Source organism: Scyliorhinus torazame, chromosome 4 (assembly GCF_047496885.1).
Source record: "Scyliorhinus torazame isolate Kashiwa2021f chromosome 4, sScyTor2.1, whole genome shotgun sequence".
In the NCBI taxonomy this organism is placed as follows: domain Eukaryota; kingdom Metazoa; phylum Chordata; class Chondrichthyes; order Carcharhiniformes; family Scyliorhinidae; genus Scyliorhinus; species Scyliorhinus torazame.
This window is the reverse complement of record NC_092710.1, coordinates 299,951,311-299,970,847: the sequence shown is the minus strand read 5'-3', so window position 1 is coordinate 299,970,847 and position 19,537 is coordinate 299,951,311. Positions and strand designations below refer to the sequence as shown.

At 46.0% G+C, this 19,537-nt stretch overlaps 1 protein-coding gene across 1 annotated transcript in view; it reads right to left on the bottom strand.

Annotated features, from left to right (window-relative positions):
* The window catches only part of cdc40 (cell division cycle 40 homolog (S. cerevisiae)), a 243,394-nt gene that overhangs the window by 110,743 nt on the left and 113,114 nt on the right, over positions 1 to 19,537 (bottom strand). Inside the window, exons 7-10 of the mRNA XM_072500007.1 lie at positions 19,354 to 19,493; positions 11,844 to 11,918; positions 9,092 to 9,137; positions 2,779 to 2,880 (exon numbers count right to left, since the gene is read on the bottom strand). Coding sequence (XP_072356108.1) covers positions 2,779 to 2,880; positions 9,092 to 9,137; positions 11,844 to 11,918; positions 19,354 to 19,493 — 363 coding nt within the window. The remainder of the gene's footprint in view (positions 1 to 2,778; positions 2,881 to 9,091; positions 9,138 to 11,843; positions 11,919 to 19,353; positions 19,494 to 19,537) is intronic.

Sequence of the window (19,537 nt, the reverse complement as noted above, 5' to 3'; positions counted from 1 at the left end):
TCGTTCAAATTGGAGTTAAATCATGCCACACAGTCATGTGTGTATAGGGAGTACAATAGAAGACTGAGCACACATCCTTGCGGGGCCCCAGTGTTGAGGACTATTGTGGAGGAGGTGCTGTTACCTATCCTGACAGATTGCGGTCTGTTGGTGAGGAAGATAAGGATCCAGCTGCATAGGGAGGGGTCAAGTCCAAGATTGCAGAGTTTGGTTATTAGTCTTGTCGGGATAATGGTGTTGAAGGCGGAGCTGTAATCTATGAACAGCAGTCTGACATTGATAGAGGTTTTCAAACTTCTGAGGGGTCTAGACCGAGTAGATAGGGAGTAACTATTGTGAGCAATTACCTGCTCACTAACCTTGTTCAACCAGGGCCACACAGCTCCTGATCTCATTATAACCTTGGTCCAAACATAGACAAAAGAGCTGAACTTAAGAACTGAGGTGAGAGTTACATCAAGTATGTTATCAAGGAACCCTGGCAAAACTGAGCCAATGGAAAGGAAAAAACCTAGCATAAAGGAATATGGTTGTGGTTGTTGGGGGTCAATCATCTCACTCACAAAGGTTTACCAGACTGATTCCAGGGATGGCGGGACTGTCATATGAGGAGAGATTGACTAGATTGGGATTGTTCTCGCTGGAGTTCAGAGGAATGAGGAGGGGGGGGGGAATCTAATAGAGACTTATAAAACGCTAACGGGACTAGACAGGGTAGATGCAGGGAAGATGTTACCAATGATGGTGTGCCCAGAACCAGGGGTCATAGTCTGAGGATTCAGGGTAAACCATTTCGGACAGAGATAAGGAGACATTTCTTCACATAAAGGGTGGTAAGCCTGTGGAATTAGCTAAATCATTAAATATATTCAAGAGGCAGCTGGATATAGCACTTGGGGAGGATGGGGTCAAAGGCTATGGGGAGAAAGCAGGATTAGGCTATTGAGTTGGATGATCAGCCATGATCGTGATGAATGGCGGAGCAGGCTCGAAGGGCCAAAGGCCTCTTCCTGCTCTTATCTTCAATGTACTTCAACACCCACTGAACAAAAATGCCGCCTTTGCAGGCACTTTGATAAAAGTCCAGTCCATAATAGAGGAAATTTTACCACGCCCTTGGAGGCAGTTTTGGTGATGGGGAACATGAGAAAATTGGAAAGAATGTTGGCCAGGAATGTCAATGTGGTACCATTGAAAACGCTCCTGTATGCTGACAGCCAACTGCACAGCAGTGGTGGGAAACCGACTAATATAGTTAATAATGCATTTTGCAAGCATTTTCTGAGGACATTGAAATTTATCAACAGTGCCCAGGATCTCTGCTGTGTCTGCTCATAGGAGGTGAGTGCATAATAGGAGATTAATTGTCAGGAAAATAATAGGCAATTTGCATGTAAATGTACAAATCAGTAACCCGAGGTCATTGGCAGGCAATGGATTGCAAGAGAATGATTATATCCAGGAGACTGATGTCACAGAGAGTGCTTGTGGTGAAGTAATGACTGCCATTTCCTCCATTGTACCCTGTCCTCCCTTGGTCAATTTGCCTCAGCAACACACTCACAGAAAGTACAGTAAAGGCTGCCGCCTGCCTTTGTATTTGTACACTCTGATTGGCCATTCTGTCTCCTCAGTCTGCCTAGCATCCTTACATTGGGCATTGATCCCTGAAGCACCCTCTTAATTGGGCACCTTCCAGAAGATTGTACTGGCAGTCCCATTGCTGCGCCAATTGGGTTCATGGCCTATAAATGGTCCCATTAAATAGAACAAAAACCTTGTTCAGTCTAATAATAATAGAAAAACCAGCTGTTGACAGATATGCCGTGGGCAGCACAGTAGCACAATGGTTAGCTCTGTCGCTTCACAGCACCCCACAGAGTTCCAGGTTCAATTCCCGGCTTGGGTCACTGATTCTGCAGAGTTTGCACGTTCTCCCCGTGTCTTTGTGGGTTTCCTCCGGGTGCTTTGGTTTCCTCCCACAAGCCCCGAAAGACGTGCTGTTAGGTAATTTGGACATTCTGAATTCTCCTTCAGTGTATTCGAACAGGCGCCGGAATGTGGCGACTAGGGGATTTTCACAGTCACTTCATTGCAGTGTTAATGTAAGCAAGCCTACTTGTGACAATAAAGATTATTATTAGGAATTTACTCCATTAAAATAGGCATCAATTGAAGTGTAAGTTTACTGAGCTGTGTAAATGGACTTACATTTATATAGCACCTTTCATAATCACTGGATATCACAAGGTGCTTTAGAGCAAATTAAGTACTTCTGAAATGTAGTTACTGTTTCAATGTAGAAAATGCAACAGTTAAATTCTGCGCATTGAACTCACTCTAATAAGATACAGTTCATAAGATATAGGAGCAGAATTAGGCCTTTCGGCCCATCGAGTCTGCTCTGCTAATAGCAATAATCAGATGATAATCTGTTCTTGTGGTGTTAATTGTTGGATAATTATTGACCAGGAGACTAGGGATAACGTCCCCATGATATTTCTTCTTCAAAATAGTGCCATGGAATCTTTTACAGCCACCTGAATCATCAGGGTCTCGATTTAACGCATCATCAAAAAAAATGGCAGCTCTGATAGCACTCCATGGAAGTGGCAGCCTGGGTTTTTGTGGGACATGAACCCGGAACCTTCTAACTCAGAAGCAAGAAAGTGCTACCAACTAAGCTATGACAGAAACTCATACAATTGACATAGATTGTACACATCAGACAAGATGATTGAAGAGTTTCAACATGAAGATAAGAGTATTTTTACACACCTGTCTCTGTGTCCCAGAGTTTAAGGTATCGGTCATAAGCAGCACTAAGGAACTGGGTACCATTATTGTTAAAGCATACGTCTCGCACAGCTTTACTATGGCCTTAAAAGAGAAATAATGAGGTGAAAAAAGTATATTAACACATGTCTACAAAGACTATAAATGCTTCATGGCAAAAATTCACAGAACGTAATCTTTGTTGACTATTTCTATAAAATAACACAAAACCTATCCGTTACACTGAAAACTGCATTAATGTTGACTTCTAATCTTAAAAGAAGACCTTTTAAAAAATGTTTCAAGAATTTCAAATATACATTATATACAATCAGTTGTATTCAATGCAGTACACATTTAATGCTGCATCCACTCAAAAATGATATGTACGTTAAAGCATCTTTTCGATAAATCAGTACACCATTGCTTGGTAGTACAGGACTTAACTATTGCAGAGAAGAGAGACATGTTACCAAAGCTTTTCATCTTGCAATCATCAGGACAAATGCCCGAATGCCGATTTCAAACAATCACAACAAGTTTTACTACTGGAGGAAAGGACACTGATTGATGGCAAATCACCTCTAGTTGGCTGTGACATTAAAATAGTTTGAAATTCATACGTTTGTTCTGATGAGTGCAAGATGAAAAGCTTTGGCAACATGTTTCTCTTTCAGTAATATTAGGTCAGTATCATAGCCATGGAATGTGGGTGGTGCTGGCAAGGCCAGCATTTGTTGCCCAATACAAATTTCCCTTGAACTGAGCGGCTTACTCTGCCATTTCGGCAGGTATTTAAGAGTCAACCACATTACTATGGGTCTGGAGTCATATGTAGGCCAGACCAGGTAAGGATGGCAGATTGCCTTTCTAAAGGGCATTGGCAAACTTGTTGGGTTTTTACTACAATCCAGCAGTTTCATGGCCACCATTACAATTTCTTTTTCAATTCCAGATTTTATTTAATTAATTGAAGATAAATTCTTCAGTTGCCATTGTGGGGACCAGAACTATACAGAATATTTCAGCTGAGGTCTAACTAGTGTTTTATATCAGATCAGCATAGCCTCCTTTGCTCTTGTACTCTTTGCCCCTATTAAAAAAGCTCAGGATACTACACTCTTTATTTTATTTTATTTTTTAAAACAGTTTTAAGAAAAATTCTCCTCCTTTTTCACATTTACACCCATCAACAATAAACAGCAAGATATGTCAATCCCCATAATAACAACAATCCCATCCGCCCACCAACTCCCAAACCTCAGCCCACATGTTTACATAAACAAATGACAAAAAGGAATCAGGGATTACCCATAGTCACCCTTAATCTACACAGCCCCCCCCCCCCCCGCCTAATGTTCGATGTTATCCAGTTCTTGAAAGTGCATAATAAATAGCGCCCATGACTTGTAGAACCCCTCCGAGCTTCCCCTCAGTTCGAACTTAACCTTCTCAAGGGTCAAGTATTCCAACAGGTCCCCTCGCCACGCCAGGGCACTGGGTGGAGAGGCTGCTCTCCATCCCAGCAGGATCCGCCTTCTGGCGATCAACGAGGCAAAGGCTATGATGTCTACCTCCACTCCAGTTTCCAACCCTGGCTGGTCCGACACCCCGAATATGGCCTCCTGGGGACCCGGGTCCAGTTTCACACGCACCACCTTGGAAATTACCCTAAACACCTCCTTCCAGTACACCCCTAGCTTTGGGGCTGATACAGCTGAAGGTGGTATATAGAGCGCACCTCACGAGGGTGAGGATGAGCCGATTTTTTGAAGGAGTAGAGGATGTGTGTGAGCGTTTGGGGGGGGGGGGCGCGCGCGAATCACGTTCATATGTTTTGGTCCTGTCCATATGGGCCGATACGACCCACACTCCGTCGGATCCTTATCTTTTTTTAGTAACAGGGAAATCGATGCCTGCCCCAAGGTTTGCGGCAACACCCCCTTCCCTATCGCCTCCTCAAACATCCCCACCATCAGGGGTGCCAACCTGTCCTTGAATTTTTTATAATATTCCAACGGAAACCCATCCGGCCCTGCCACCTTCCCCGACTGCATCCTCCCAATCGCATCCTTTATCTCCTGCTCCACTATTGCTCCTTCTAATGTAGCCCTGTCCCCCTCCCCTAGCCTCGGGTACTCCAACCCATCGAGAAATTCCTGCACCTCACGGTCTCCTCAGAGTGGCTCTGACTTGTACAACCTCTCATAAAACTCCTCAAAAACCTTGTTAATCAGCACTGGGGCCACCACCAACTTCCCTGCCCTATCCTTCACCTGAAGAATTTCCCTTGCCGCTGCCTCCCTCCGGAGCTGACCTGCTAACATACTTATCTCCTTATCTCCATGTTCATAAACTGCACCCCTTGCTCGTCTCAGTTGGCGCACCGCCTTCCTGGTGGACAGTCGGTCGAAGCTTGCCTGTAGTTCCTTCCTCTTTTCCAGCTTCGCCGGGTCCCCATCCTCTGCATACCTCCTATCTACCTCCAACATCTCATCTATTACCCTCTGCCGCTCCAACCTCTCCTCCTTATCCACCTTAGCCTTAAACAAAATTACCTCACCTCTCACCACCGCCTTTAGAGCCTCCCAGACGACTGCCTTCGACACCTCACCCGTACAATTGAAACCGACATATTCCTTAATTACGTTTTCAATTTTCTCACAGAATACTTGGTTCCCCAAAAGCCCCACATCCAGTTTCCACCCCGGTCTCTGCGCTGCCCCCTTCTCTAGCACCATATCCACCCAATGTGGAGTGTGATCTGACACTGCAATTGCAGAGTATTCCGACCCCTTGACTCCAGCCAGCAAAGCCTTCCCCACCACAAAAAAGTTGATCCGCGAGTATACCTTATGGACCTCTGAGAAAAACGAATACTCCCGTTCCCTTGGGTGCAGGAACCTCCAAGGGTCCACCCCTCCCATTTCCACCATTAGCCCAGCCAGCGCCTTCGCCCCCCTGATGGGACCAGCGAGCGTGGCCGTGATCTGTCCAACCTTGGCTCCTGCACCAGGTTCCAGTCCCCCCCCCACAATCAGCTCATGCGTATCCAAGTCGGGAATAACCCCAAACACCTTCCTCGCAAATCCCACATCGTCCCAATTGGGACCGTATACACTTTAACAGCGCCACTAATCTCCCCTCCAATGCCCCTGTCACAATCACATATCTACCCCCCTGATCTGCCACCACCTTCTCCATCTGGAAGCGTACCCTTTTGCTGACCAGCACCGCTACCCCTCGAGCCCTTCCATCAAATTCGGAGTGAAACACTTGGCTAACCCAGCCCTTTTTAAGTCTCACCTGGTCCTTCACCCTCAAGTGAGTCTCCTGCAGCATTGCTACATTGGCTTTCAAACTTTTAAGATGTGCAAGCACCCTTGTCCTCTTGACCAGACCTCCTAGCCCTCTCACGTTCCACGTGATTATCCTTACTGGGGGTCTCTCACCCCCCCCCACCTTTCTTATCCACCATCACCATACCACCGGGCCCTGCCCCATAAGCCTGACCCGCCCCTGTCCATTGTGAACATCGAACCCCTTCCCCCCCCTCCCAAGAACCCCCCCTACAAAAACATCCCCCAACATCCCTCCCTCCACCCCCTCTTGCTCGCCTCGTGGGCCCATTGAAGCCTGCTATCCAGGCTCCAACGTCCGCAGTCCTCCTCTCACCTCACCCCCGTTCACTAACTGACTCTAGTTAGCTAGCGCGGGCGGCTCCCCCCCGCCAATACCTCTCGCCCCCTTCTGCCCAGTCCCAGAGAAAGAAACACCAAAACAAACCCACCAATCCAACCCTACAATTCACTAACATAACATTTAACCGTCGCAACACAGAACGCCATTAACTTGAACTCTGTAACAATGCAAAGAGAAGTAAATTTAAAATTTCAATACAAATCAGTAAAAAGAAAGTTGTAACATTTGTACATTTTCCAGCCGCTCAAACACAGTCCACAGTCTTTCTTCCAGTTCCGCTCTTCACGTCTGTCCCAAGCCTTCTGCCCTCATGAATGCCTCAGCCGCCTCCGCTGTCTCAAAATAAAAGTCTTTGGCTTTATATGTTACTCTCAACTTCGCCGGGTACACCACACCAAATCGCACCCCCTTCTTGTACAAAGCCGTCTTCACTCGCCCAAACGCCGCTCGTCTTTTTGCCAACTCCACCGTCCAATCCTGGTAGATCCGAACCGCAGTACCATCCCACAGCACCTCACGCTCCTGCTTCGCCCAGCTTAATACTTTCTCCTTCATGCAAAACTTTTGGAAGCAGATAATTACTGCCCTTGGCGGCTCGTTCACTTTGGGCTTCGGCCTTAATGACCGATGAGCTCGGTCTAGCTCGTACAGGGTGGGGTTCTCACCCTCCCCCATCAGCTCCGCCAACTTCTTAGCAAAGTATTGCGTTGGCCTTGGGCCCTCTGTCCCTTCGGGCAAGCCCACAATTCTCAAATTGTGCCGCCTTGAGCGGTTTTCCAATGCTTCCAGCTTTGCTCGGAGCCCTCTGTTAACCTCCACCACCCTCCGCAGCTCGTCACCCATCGAGGTGACCTGGTCGCTGTGTCGTGTCACGGCCTCCTCCACCTCCTTCATCTTCTCGCCCTGCTCTCTCACCGCGGCCAATGCCTTTGCCATCTCCACCCTGATCGGGCCGATTGCCTCCTCCAACAATGACCTCACCCCGACCACCATCTCTTTCCTCAGGATCTCCATGTGCCTCACCAAACGTTTTTCCAGCTCCACCACCATCACCTCGGTCATCTTCTCCACCGTAAGTAGTGTGGTCCCGCCTTGCAGTTCGGCTTCCGCCATCCTGTCAACACTTTTGCTCGTCTTCTCCTTTGGCGGCGAACCCGCGTTTCCTCCTTTCTTTGACGCTGCTTTTCGCATCTTTTAGCGGCTTATTGTTTTTTATCTTCTTTCCTTTCTCCTCTCTCCCCCTTCACCCTCCTGCCCTTCATCAATCTGACATTCTTCTTTTTTGAGAGAAAAAAACTTTTACCAAACTTCCATAAATCTTCTTTCTTTCTCCTCTACATTCACCTGGGACCAGGCTTCAACCTTCTTCTTCCTAGGTGGGAGCCATCCGACGTGGAGCACCCTCCCTACGTGGCGCTCGGGCCTGCCGCCTCGACCTCTTCGAAGCTCCGCCCCCGCTGCTCCGACCTGCCGGGCCCGGCGCCTCAGCCTCCGCCGCCCAACACCCGCGCGGGGTTCTTCGCCGGCTTTTAAACCGGCCCCGCTGGCTGCTCGTGGCGGCCCCAAAGGCCGACGATAGTCGGGGAGTGTGTGGGGTCTCGGGGATTTCCCCGAAATTGCCGCGAATCGCGGCCACCGGCGGGAGCTCTTTTTTTTGCGGCCGCCCTGCTCGCCCACCCCACCGGAAGTCCACTACACTCTTTATTAACTGCTCTCTCCACCTGTCCTGCCACCTTCAATGATCGATGCACATATGCACCCAGCTCCCTGTGCTCCTTGCACCCCTTTAACAATTTTGCCCTTTGTTTTATATTATCTCTTCATGTTCTTCCTACCAAAATGCACCTCACACTTTTCTGCATTGAACTTCTTTATTTTGGTCAGACAACGTTTAAAAAATTGGGGTTATCTGTGGAAATATTGAATTTCTACCCGACTGAACAAGTCCTGGATTGTATTACTTTAGCTTCAGGGGAAGGTGGTGGCGTAGTGCTGAAAACACTGTTAGTAATAATCCAGAATCCCAGGCTAAAGCTCTGGGACATGAGTTCAAATGCCACAATGGCGACTGGTGGAATTTGAATTCAATGAATGAGTCTGTACTATAAAGCTAGTCTCAGTAATGGTGCCCACAACCCATCCGGTTCACTAATGTCCTTGAGGGAAGGAAACCCACTAACCTTACCACCAAGCCCCTCAGTTGCATTCAAAGCAGCAGCTCATCATCGCCGCTTGAAGACAAATAAGGTTGAGTAACAAATGCTGGCCATACAAGGGACCTCCATGTCTCATGAATGAATGAAAATGAACTTTTACATTGAAACTGTTGCAGCCTATGGTGCATATTGAAAACAAGTGCATATAGGAGAGCATGCTCAAAATGTTGTGGTTTTAACCTAGTATGGTTAAGATTGAAATTGTAGAAATACAATCTAGTAAATTGATCAGACAGTATACAGGCTTTCCCCCTGTTAACCAGTAGAGTAGTTTTGCTTAAAAAATTATATCTTTTAAATGAGTACCTAAAATTACATGTCCCTCTCCACCCAGACAATTTAGGATAACCAATATTGCTGGACTATTCTCACTGTTTTCAGAACAGAATTATACTTACCAATAAACGTTCGAATGCATCTACGGTCATTGTAAACTTCCCAAAGCTGCAAACAAAACATTTGATACAGGGTGAAATTAATATATTACTTTCCAATTCTCCTCCTGGTCTTTCCAGGTTAAAAATCTATTGCAGGTATGTGGTGGACAAGCATTCAACTCCAAGCATGAACTGATGTAAGTATTTCATTCACTGTTGGAAAGCAAGGAGTGAATGACCTTGTGATAATTCTTCTCAGACACTCCCTCCCTGCTGTGGTTTTGGAGGTGTTCTCACCAAATGGCCAATATCAGAAACTCTTGTACATTAAGGATTCAAAAACTCAGCTATAAAACAACATCTTGTATTTATGTAGCATCTTTAACATGGTAAAACACCCAGGTTTTCTGTGAAATTTGTAATTGAATATCATGGCTCATTTGATAGTTAATCACAACTCTGTTAATGCACATCTCTAAAAGACCTTCCTTGCATTTTTCCCTTTTCAGCCAGCTTAATGTAGCAAACATATTTCAAGCAAAGGCTTTCCTTCGTCCCTACCTAATCACATTTAAATTTCCCCAAGGGTCCATCATTGGATGGATAGATGGATGGATTTGTTTATCGTCAGGTGTGCCGAGGTACAGTGAGATGTATTTTTCTGCGAGCAGTTCAAACAAATCATTTAGTACATGCAAAGAAAATAAAAGAAAAAGAAAATACAGAATGGGGCAACATAAGGTACACAATGTAAATACATAGACACCGGCATCGGGTGAAGCATACAGCAGTGTAGTATTAATCAGGTCAGTCCATAAGAGTGTTGTTTAGGAGTCTGGTAACAGTGGGGAAGAAGCTGTTATTGAATCGGTTTGTGGGTGTTCTTTTTGACCTTTTTGTTAATAAACTCTCTTCCTTTATGATAATATGATCTTGTGTCTATATATGCTGGCAATCCAACTCTTCGCCACCACTTCCATCGATCCCATGATCTGCTCTGTGCTATTAGACTGCCTGTTTGAAGTCACCACGAGCCAGAATTTGCTGCGACTCCAGACATTGTTTTGGGTCCCTGCTAAACTCTGCTTCCTTGCAACTGACACTACCTCTTTCCAGGCTGCTCACTCAGCCTGAACCACACTATGAACAAGCTGGAAGATTGTGTTTGATCGAGAGAGACGTTTCAAACCCCTTTTCAGCTACATATTGCAACAGTGGATATGATCTCTTTTGTCCCGTAATGCAACTTAGTAACCTCCAGACTTCAAAGTCCTCTATGCTAGCCTCTTCACCTCCAAACACCCTGAATGATTCAAAAATCCGCTACATTGACTCGGATCTGAACTATCTCGCACACATCCTTGTGGACGTACACTACTGCTTGTTCTCAGGGCACAGAATTTAAGATAGTCAGCCTGATTTACAAATGCCTTCAAGACCTCACACCGAGATGTATTGGCATCTCCTGTATGGCACGGTAGCACAGTGTTGCATCACAGTGCCAGGGACCCGGATTCGATGTCCTGCTTGGGTCACTGTCTGTGCGGAGTCTGCACGTTCTTCGCGCGTCTGCGTGGGTTTCCTCCTGGTGCTCCGGTTTCCTCCCACAAGTCCCGAAAGACATGCTGTTAGGGGAATTGGACATTGTAAATTCTCCCTCAGTGTACCCGAACAATGTACCCGAGTGTGGCAATTAGGGGATTTTCACAGTAATTTCTTTGCAGTGTTAATGTAAGCCTATTTGTGACACTAATAAAGATTATTATTATAGCCTTACATCTCTTGCCACAACCCAAGTATGGCTTTCCATTCCACCATTCATCAATTGATCCGTAATTCTTTCACTAAATCTCATCCATCTCTTTCTTGATAACTTCACAGCCTGCACGCCAGGCAACCTTTAGTTGCCTTTTCCAAGTTTATCACAACACCTTGTTTTCTATTTATTTCTTCCTCTGTGAAGCAGCTTGGCACACTTTATTATGTTAAAAATACATATATGTAAATGCAAAATGTGGTTATTAAATTAGAATAAAGATTTTAAAAAAAATTAAACTCTGCATGTTCAAATTTGCAACAATTTTTAAAGTTTGTTTAAACTCTTGTTAATTAAACCAGATTACTTTTCAATAAACCTACATCAACGACCAAATGACATCTATCTTGATAGTTGCAGAAAATCCAAATGAAAACAGAATAAGTCCCCCGTGTAAAATGTAAAGAGTTGACATTAACAGAAGCAGTCACGAGGGAACTATTAAAAAGCTGTAATCTAATCTTGGTTCAAAAGTTCAAAGACGGAGCTCTCATGGCTTAGGATGTCATCTAAGTTAATCAATTAGGCAGCTACCTTATTGTATACACAGAGTTATTTCAAGTAATCAAATTCATATTAAATTCCTACAGAAACTTAACCCTTCAATGAGATTATCATAGTGAGGCATTCCATGGCATGTCAATACTGGCCAAAATATGCATCAGCACAGAAATACTATTGAGGTTACCACATGGGTCAGACTTTATCAGTTAAAATTACACATATAAACTGCATCGAACTAAGTGGGTAGGTGAACCACTTACACTGAAAATATTCTTTATTTAGTTTTCAAGCGACAAAATAAATGTTCACAGCCCATATTCTTGGTCCAAGGATGATATCTGAATCCATCAATTAGATTATTTTGCTGTAATCACTCCCTAACCTTCATCTCTGACTTATTGCACACTGGAGAAGTACCATGAGGAACTATGAAGTAATACAAGAAACATTTACCTTGATTTTACAGTCCATGGAACATGACAAAAGCAAGTGACCAGATGTTGGAAACAATCGAATCGCACTGACACCCTGAAACAGAAAGGCTTGAAAATTACTTTAGTAGCAAATATCAAGTACAACTAAAATTGAAAACTGTCAGGATTAGATTCTTACTGTTTGTACAGATAGGACATAATTGGGAAATTTTCCTAGGTAAATGCCACAGTTTAGCCATGCTGGAAATTTGATTAAGGGGCAGGCTAGTTCTGTGAGGCATCAGCATCATATCTGGGATGTTTTCATGACCCACACTTGATGTGTCGAATAAGAATTTTAATGTCACTTGGAGTGATCAGAACTGACTGCACATGTTTACCTATGATGGTGTAGGCATCAGGAGGAGGATTATTACTATTCTGCGTCCAGATTCAGATTCAGTTGCATGTGTCACTTCTGTAAACAGATTCCCCAACCTTTCATGGTGATCCACATTATATGTGGTAATAGATCTCAGGACAATTTGAACCAGATATTTGTCTCTTTGACAATTGCCCCATGTGTCTTTCCAATCTTATAAAAAATGTACCAAGACAAAACTGGCTAATCTAAGAGATAAAAACTTATCTACAACCACTACAATGCAGAGCATCAGGTCAGTCTTGTTTCCAAAATATAAGCATTAAGGAAAGTGTGGTCATGAGACAAGATGTTGCATCTGTGCCCCAATCACACTAAATAACACTGCTGGCAGTGGCTCACAAATGTCGCTACCTTGGGCTAACAGTGACAATCTGTCCCTTGATGCAGAGTTCGCTGCATTCGCACAGGGAAAATAGCTACTATCTTTGGTCAACTCACAAAATCCACATGGGATAACACCAAGCTGACCATTTGGACCAAGTTGATGGTCTATATCTCAGTCCTAGTTGTATGGCTGTGAAACACGGGCAACTTAAAAGAAAAAGCAGCTCAATAAATTTCCATTGTCTAAAATGTATTCTGACAGGGATGTGAACATCACTGGGTGGGCCAGCATCTATTGTCTATTCCTAATTGCCGTGAAGAGTGCAGGTAAGGGTCAACCACATTGCTGTGGGTCTGGAGTCACAGGTAAGGACATTAGTGAACCAGATTGGTTTTACGACAACTGACAATGGTTTCATGGTCAACATTAGACTTTTAAATCCAGAATTTTATTGAATTCAAACTTCACCATCTACCATGGTGGGATTCGAACCCGGGTCCCCAGAGCATTGCCCTAGGTTTCTGGGTCGCTAGTCCAGTGACAATGGCACTATGCCACTGGCTCCCCACATGGTGGTCACATACCAAGGACCTACTGTGTGGTGAGGTAGCTGGAGCCAGATGACGAATGGGGTACCCAAGGCTCTGCTTCAAGAATGCTTACAGGTGTGACATGATGGCCCTACCCATTGTCTGTCACATTTGGGAGTCTCTAGTTAGCAAGAGACGGAAATAGCGGCATCTACTGGCATACACTACCATGACAATCAATGGCAGTACAACAGGTACCATGGCAAAAGCAACAATTCACACATGGCAACTTCATAACTGGTACATGTGGTAAAACCTGCCTCTCAAGGCTTGGGCTTCACAGCCATTCACAGTTCAGCGAAAGGCCGGAGAATCCCCGTTTGCGCCAAAATCAGAGGTGGTGAAGAGTAGGCCGCACGCCGTTGGCTCCCCACATGGTGGTCACAATGGGAAACACCATCGGCCTGCTGTCGGAAAGCACGCACACTCAGCCTCGTTCACGCGCACACTCAGCCTCGCTCACGCGCACACTCAGCCTCGCTCACGCGCACACTCAGCCTCGCTCACGCGCACACTCAGCCTCGCTCACGCGCACACTCAGCCTCGCTCACGCGCACACTCAGCCTCGCTCACGCGCACACTCAGCCTCGCTCACGCGCACACTCCTCTTCTTTCCACTGATGAACATCTACAGAGTGAGTCAGGGTGTATGTACAGTATCACACCTCCAGCACGTGGCTAATAGCTAGTCTGGTTCAGTCAGACAGAGTAACCACACTTAGGTTAGCAGAGAGTCAAACTCATAGAGAATTGTGTTACTGGTTCGATAAATCAGATTGAACTAACTTCAAGGTCTGGGGTATATTTTGGTTAAAGCTGCATCCAGTTGCAGCCTGTGTTATCCCAGAGTACATAACACATCACACCCTACTTAAGCCCACGCCACCACCCTATCCCCGTAACTCAGCAACCCCACCAACATTTTTTGGACACGAAGGGCAATTTATCGTGGCCAATCCACCTAACCTGCACATCTTTGGACTGTGGGAGGAAACCAGAGCACCCGGAGGAAACCCACGCAGACACGGGGAGAACGTGCAGACCTGCACAGACCCAAGTCGGGAATTGAACCGGGCCCTGGAGCTGTGAAGCAACTGTGCTACCATGCTTTTAGGAAAGGCCAGCCAAATTAAATGCCACTCTGGTACTTCCTGGACATTGGATGGCCTTCCCAGATTAAGGATGTCATGCCTTTTGAGAGCTGTTGGCCAGAGGTGCAGCACCCACCAGAGGCCGAGGTTTTCTGCTGGATCCCTGGCAGCAAATGAGTCATTGGGGATGGAGGTTGGGAACAAGGGTGGGTGGGTGGTGTGTGCGTGCTCAACAGGCCAACCTTCATGATGCCACATCCCTTGATCGGAACGGAGTGTCTTTGAATGAAGGTCTCCCCCCACCCAGAGCCTGTGTGCAACCCAGATGGGTTTACTTATTGTACACCCTGCATTGCAGGTCCCCTGCTCGTTGCTGCTTTAATACCAATGATGTGAATTGAGATCCTCAGGTGCCTCAATTAGTAGTGGGGCTTAATGCTGATGGAGGTTTGTAAGGCGAACCTGATTAAATGCCCTCCTGCCACTGAACCCGCCACAGGGGTGGGCATTAAATTTTGCCCCTTAAAAAGACCAATGTTTATTCCCCTTCATTGTTTTCTTTCTCCCACTTCTCAGGTCACAGAGCAATTGTGGCTATGATGTATGCTGCGTTGATGTCATGGCAGTGGTCTACAACGCACTCTCTCTCCCACTCTGGAAAGTCCTTTCCCCACCATCACACTTCTCACCCTGCACTCAGGAAAGGGAACCCTGATCAATAAGGGGATCAGGGGTTATGGGGAGAAGGCAGGAGAATGGGGATGAGAAAAATATCAGCCATGATTGAATGGCAGAGCAGACTCGATGGGGAGTAAACAGGTAGAGAGGCAAGAATACATCAAGCTAAGCAATGATGTCCTACAGTTAAATAACTTTCAACATTTGCTGCAAAGGCTCATTTTGGTAAGTGTGCATAGCGCTTGAAGCACAGAAACACAAAAAATGAGGTGTGATCTTCAGGACAGCAACAACAAAAAATAAATCAGAAAAATAAAGTTGGGAAAAGAAAATTAATCCACTTAAAAGTGACTCCTAAATATCACTGGGCAGTCATCACTGTTTCATGCAGTTTTTCTTTAAACACTCTTCCACCTCCAAATTAATAATTATAATAATAAGAATCTTTATTGTCACTAGTAAGCTTAAATTAACACTGCAATGATGTTACTGTGATAATCCCCTAGTCGTCACATTCCGGCGCCTGTCCAAATTACCTAACAGCACGTTGGGACTTTGTGGGAGGAAACCGGAGCACGGGGGGAATGTGCAGACTTTGCACAGGCAGTGACCCAAGCCAGGAATCAAACCTAGGACCCTTGAGCTGTGAAGCACAGTGCTAACCACTGTGCTACCGTGCTGCCCATGGTAGTTGGCCTTGATTCATTAGTAGCACTTCCATCTGATAGTCTGAAGGTCATCAGTTTAAGTCCTACTCCAAATATTTGAGTACATAATCAAGGCTAACAGAATGCAGCACCAAGGGAATGCTGAACTGTTGGAAGGGCTGGATTTTGGGTGAGACATTAAATGAAGGCCCGGTCTACCCTCTTGGTTAGATACAAAAAATCCTTTTGCACTGTTGGAAGGCTGTGGAATTCTCACTGTGTCCTGGTCAACACTTATCTCTCAACCAATAAATCAGAAGTAAACTATCTGGTTATTTATTTAATTTCTGTTTGTGGGACCTTGATATGTTAAAATTAGCTGTTGCATTTCAATACATTGCACAAAATTGCATCATTGGTCGAAAAGCACTTTAGGACACCCTAAGATAGTGAAAGGCACTACATAAATGTAAGTTCTTTCTTATTAACTAAACAATTAACTACTGTACTTCAAAGTAAAATAACAGTAAAAACACACCCCTCATAAGGAACTCCATTTATAAAATTAATTTGTAAAACTACCAGGCTAATAACCAGGATAGGATTAACTGTCAACCGGGATAGGATTAACTGTCACATAGAAAGGCATGGACTAGTCAGGAATAGTCAGCATGGTTTTGGTAAAGGAAAGTCTTGCCTCACAAATGTGATTTGTGGAAGTGACAAGAAGGGTTGATGAAGATAGTGCAGTGGATGTGGTGTACATGGAGTTTGGCAAGGCATTTGACAAAGTACCACATGGCAGATTGGTCAAGAAAGTGAAAGCCCATGGGACACAGGGCCAAACTGGGTAAAAAGTTGGCTGAGTAACAGGAAACAAAGGGTAATGATTGATGTCTACCGTTGCAATTGGAAAGTTGTTTCAAGTGGTGTTCAACAGGGCTCGATGTTTGGACCCTTACTGTTTGTGTTACATATCAATGATTTGGACGCGACCTTGGGGAGCATGATTGGGAAATTTGCAGACGACACAAAGATTGGTCGAGTGGTGGACATGTAGAGGATAGCTATAATCCCTAAAATAATATAGGTGGGTTGGTGAACTGGCCGATAAAGTGGTAGATGGAATTTAACATAGAGAAGTGTGTGGTCATGTATTTAGGGAGGTCAAACAGTTATAGGGAGTACACATGGGAATATACTAACAGGGGTAGATGAAGTGAGGGATCACAGGTCCCTAAAGGCAGTAGTTCAAGTAGACAAGGTTGTAAAGAAAGCATATGGAATGCTCTCCTACAATGGCAGAGATATATGTAAAAGTAAGTATATAATGTTGGAATTGTATAAAACACTGGTGAGGGCACAACTGGAATATTGTGTTCTGGTCACCACATTATAGGAAGGACATAATTGCTCTGGAGAGAGTTCACAGAAGGTTTACAAGAATGTTGCCAGGGCTAGAAAAGTATAGCTACGTGAAGAGATTGGATAGGTTGGGGTTATTTTCCTATGAACAAAGAAGGCTGAGGGGTGACTTACTTGAGGTGTACAAAATTGTGAGGGGAAGAGAGTGAACAGGATAAAATTGTTTCCCTTGGTCGAGAATTCTAGAACCAGAGGACAGAGATTCAAGATAAGTGGCAGAAGGTGTAGAGGGGACACGAGAAATAACTTTTTTACGCAAAGGGTGGTGGGAGTCTGGAATTCGCTGCCCGAAGCGGTGGTGAAGGCAGAGACCCTAAACCCTTTTAAAAAGTACCTGGATCTGTACGGTAAATGCTGTGAGATACAGAGCTATGGACCGGGTGCAGGAAGGTGGGATTGAAAGGGTACCTGGCTGTCCTTGGGCTGACATGGACAAGATGGGCCGAAAGGCCTCCTTCTGTCCTGTAACCTTTCTATGATTCTAACAAAACTCATAGATTTCACACATGACGGTAGCCCGGATGAGCACGTTATTTTGGGATAGACGACAAGTGTGTGAGGTGTGCGGGAGGGCCAGCAAACCATGTCCATATGTTTTGGGCATGCCCGAAGCTTAGGGGATACTGGCAGGGATTTGCAGATGTCATGTCCACGGTACTAAAAACAAAGCTGGCGCCTAGTCCAGAGGTGGCAATTTTAGGAGTGTCGGAGGATCCGGGAGTCCAGGGGGTGAGAGAGGCTGACGTTTTGACCTTTGTCTCCTTGGTAGAATATGAGCTGCTGACTGTACTAATTGTCTGCCAAATTGAGAAAGGTTCATTTTAATCTGAGGATACATATCTCTCATATGGCCTAATCTGACCAGAATCCCTCTTTAGGCCCTCTTCCAAACTTGTCAGGCAAAGGGATTCAATTGGGCAGTTCATTAGTGGCAGTTATAGTGGTGCAACGGTTCATCAAAATCCAAGGGTGGAATTTTCCAGCCCCCTCTGTTGTTGGGATTGTCCAGTCAATAGACTGCTGGCTCCGAATGTCTTTCTACAATTATACAGGGCCAAGGTGAGACCACACGTGGAATATTGGGAGCAGTTTAAGTCTCCTTATCTGAGGAAGGATGTTCATGCTACAGAGGCCGTACAGTGAAGGTTTACCAGACTGATTGCTGGGATAGCAGGACTAACATATGAGGAGAGATTGAATTGGTTAGGATCAGGGGCGAGATTCTCCGACCCCCCGCCGGGTCGGGGAATCGCTGGGGGCTGGCATGAATCCCACCCCCGCCGGTTCCCGAATTCTCCGGCACCGGATATTCGGCGGGGGCGGGAATCGCGCCACGCCGGTTGGCGGCCCACCCCCCGGCGATTCTCCGGCCTGGATGGGCCGAAGTCCCGCTGCTGGAATGCCTGTCCCGCCGGCGTGGATTAAACCACCCCTCTTACTGGCGGGACAAGGCGGCGCGGGCGGGCTCCGGGGTCCTGGGGGGGGGGGGGGGGGGGGGGGGGGCGCGCGGGCCGATCTGGCCCCGGGGGGTGCCCCCACTGTGGTCTGGCCCGCGATCGGGGCCCACCGATCTGCGGGCGGGCCTGTGCCGTGGGGGCACTCTTTTCCTTCCGCCTTCACCATGGTCTCCACCGTGGCGGAAGCGGAAGAGACCCCCTCCACTGCGCATGCGCGGGGATGCCGTGAGCGGCCGCTGATGCTCCTGGGCATGCGCAGCCCGGCAAAGTCAGTTTCGCGGCAGCTGGCGCGGCACCAAAGGCCTTTCCCGCCAGCTGTCCAGGCGGAAATCAGTCCGGCGCGGGCCTAGCCCCTCAAGGTTAGGGCTCGGCCGCTCAAGATGCGGAGGATTCCGCACCTTTGGGCGGCGCGATGCCGGACTGATTCTCGACGTTTTTGGCGCCGGTCGGCGGACATCGTGCCGATTGCGGAGAATTCTGCCCCCTGTCTCTACTTCAAATGTACAGGCAGAATTCTCCAACCCTTCCTGCTAGATGGTGAATTGCCTCTGCTGGGGAAAACTCACTAAAGGGGGGGTGTGGAGAATTTTGCCCGATGCCTTTCGCATCTAATGTAAAACAATGTTTGAAAATAGCTCTCAGCCATTTCAGCTAGTTCCATCCGAAAGAAATGAAATGGGAGGCAAATGGGTCACGCATTTCTCACCTCCAGCCAAATGCCATCAATCTCATTTCTGGAAAAATCTAGGTTAACATATTAACAAAACCCAAGGAAACCATTTGCACCTGCAGTTTGTTACTTTGCACATATTAGGAAATGAAATAGAAAGATGACAATTGCCATTGTAGAAATTGAGCCAAAAGATACATAACGCGTAAATTTAAATGATACCTTTGTATGTCCAGTCCATACATGCATCTGCTTCTTGGGTAGGTAACATTTCTCAGGTGGTTGACCAGATCGTAAATTGATTCCAAGATCCTGAGGAATGTGAAGGTATGACCTTCCTTGGTAGTCATACATATCTTTGACTGTAAAAAGATGGCACAACCCTTTTTAATGTCTTAGTCATCAA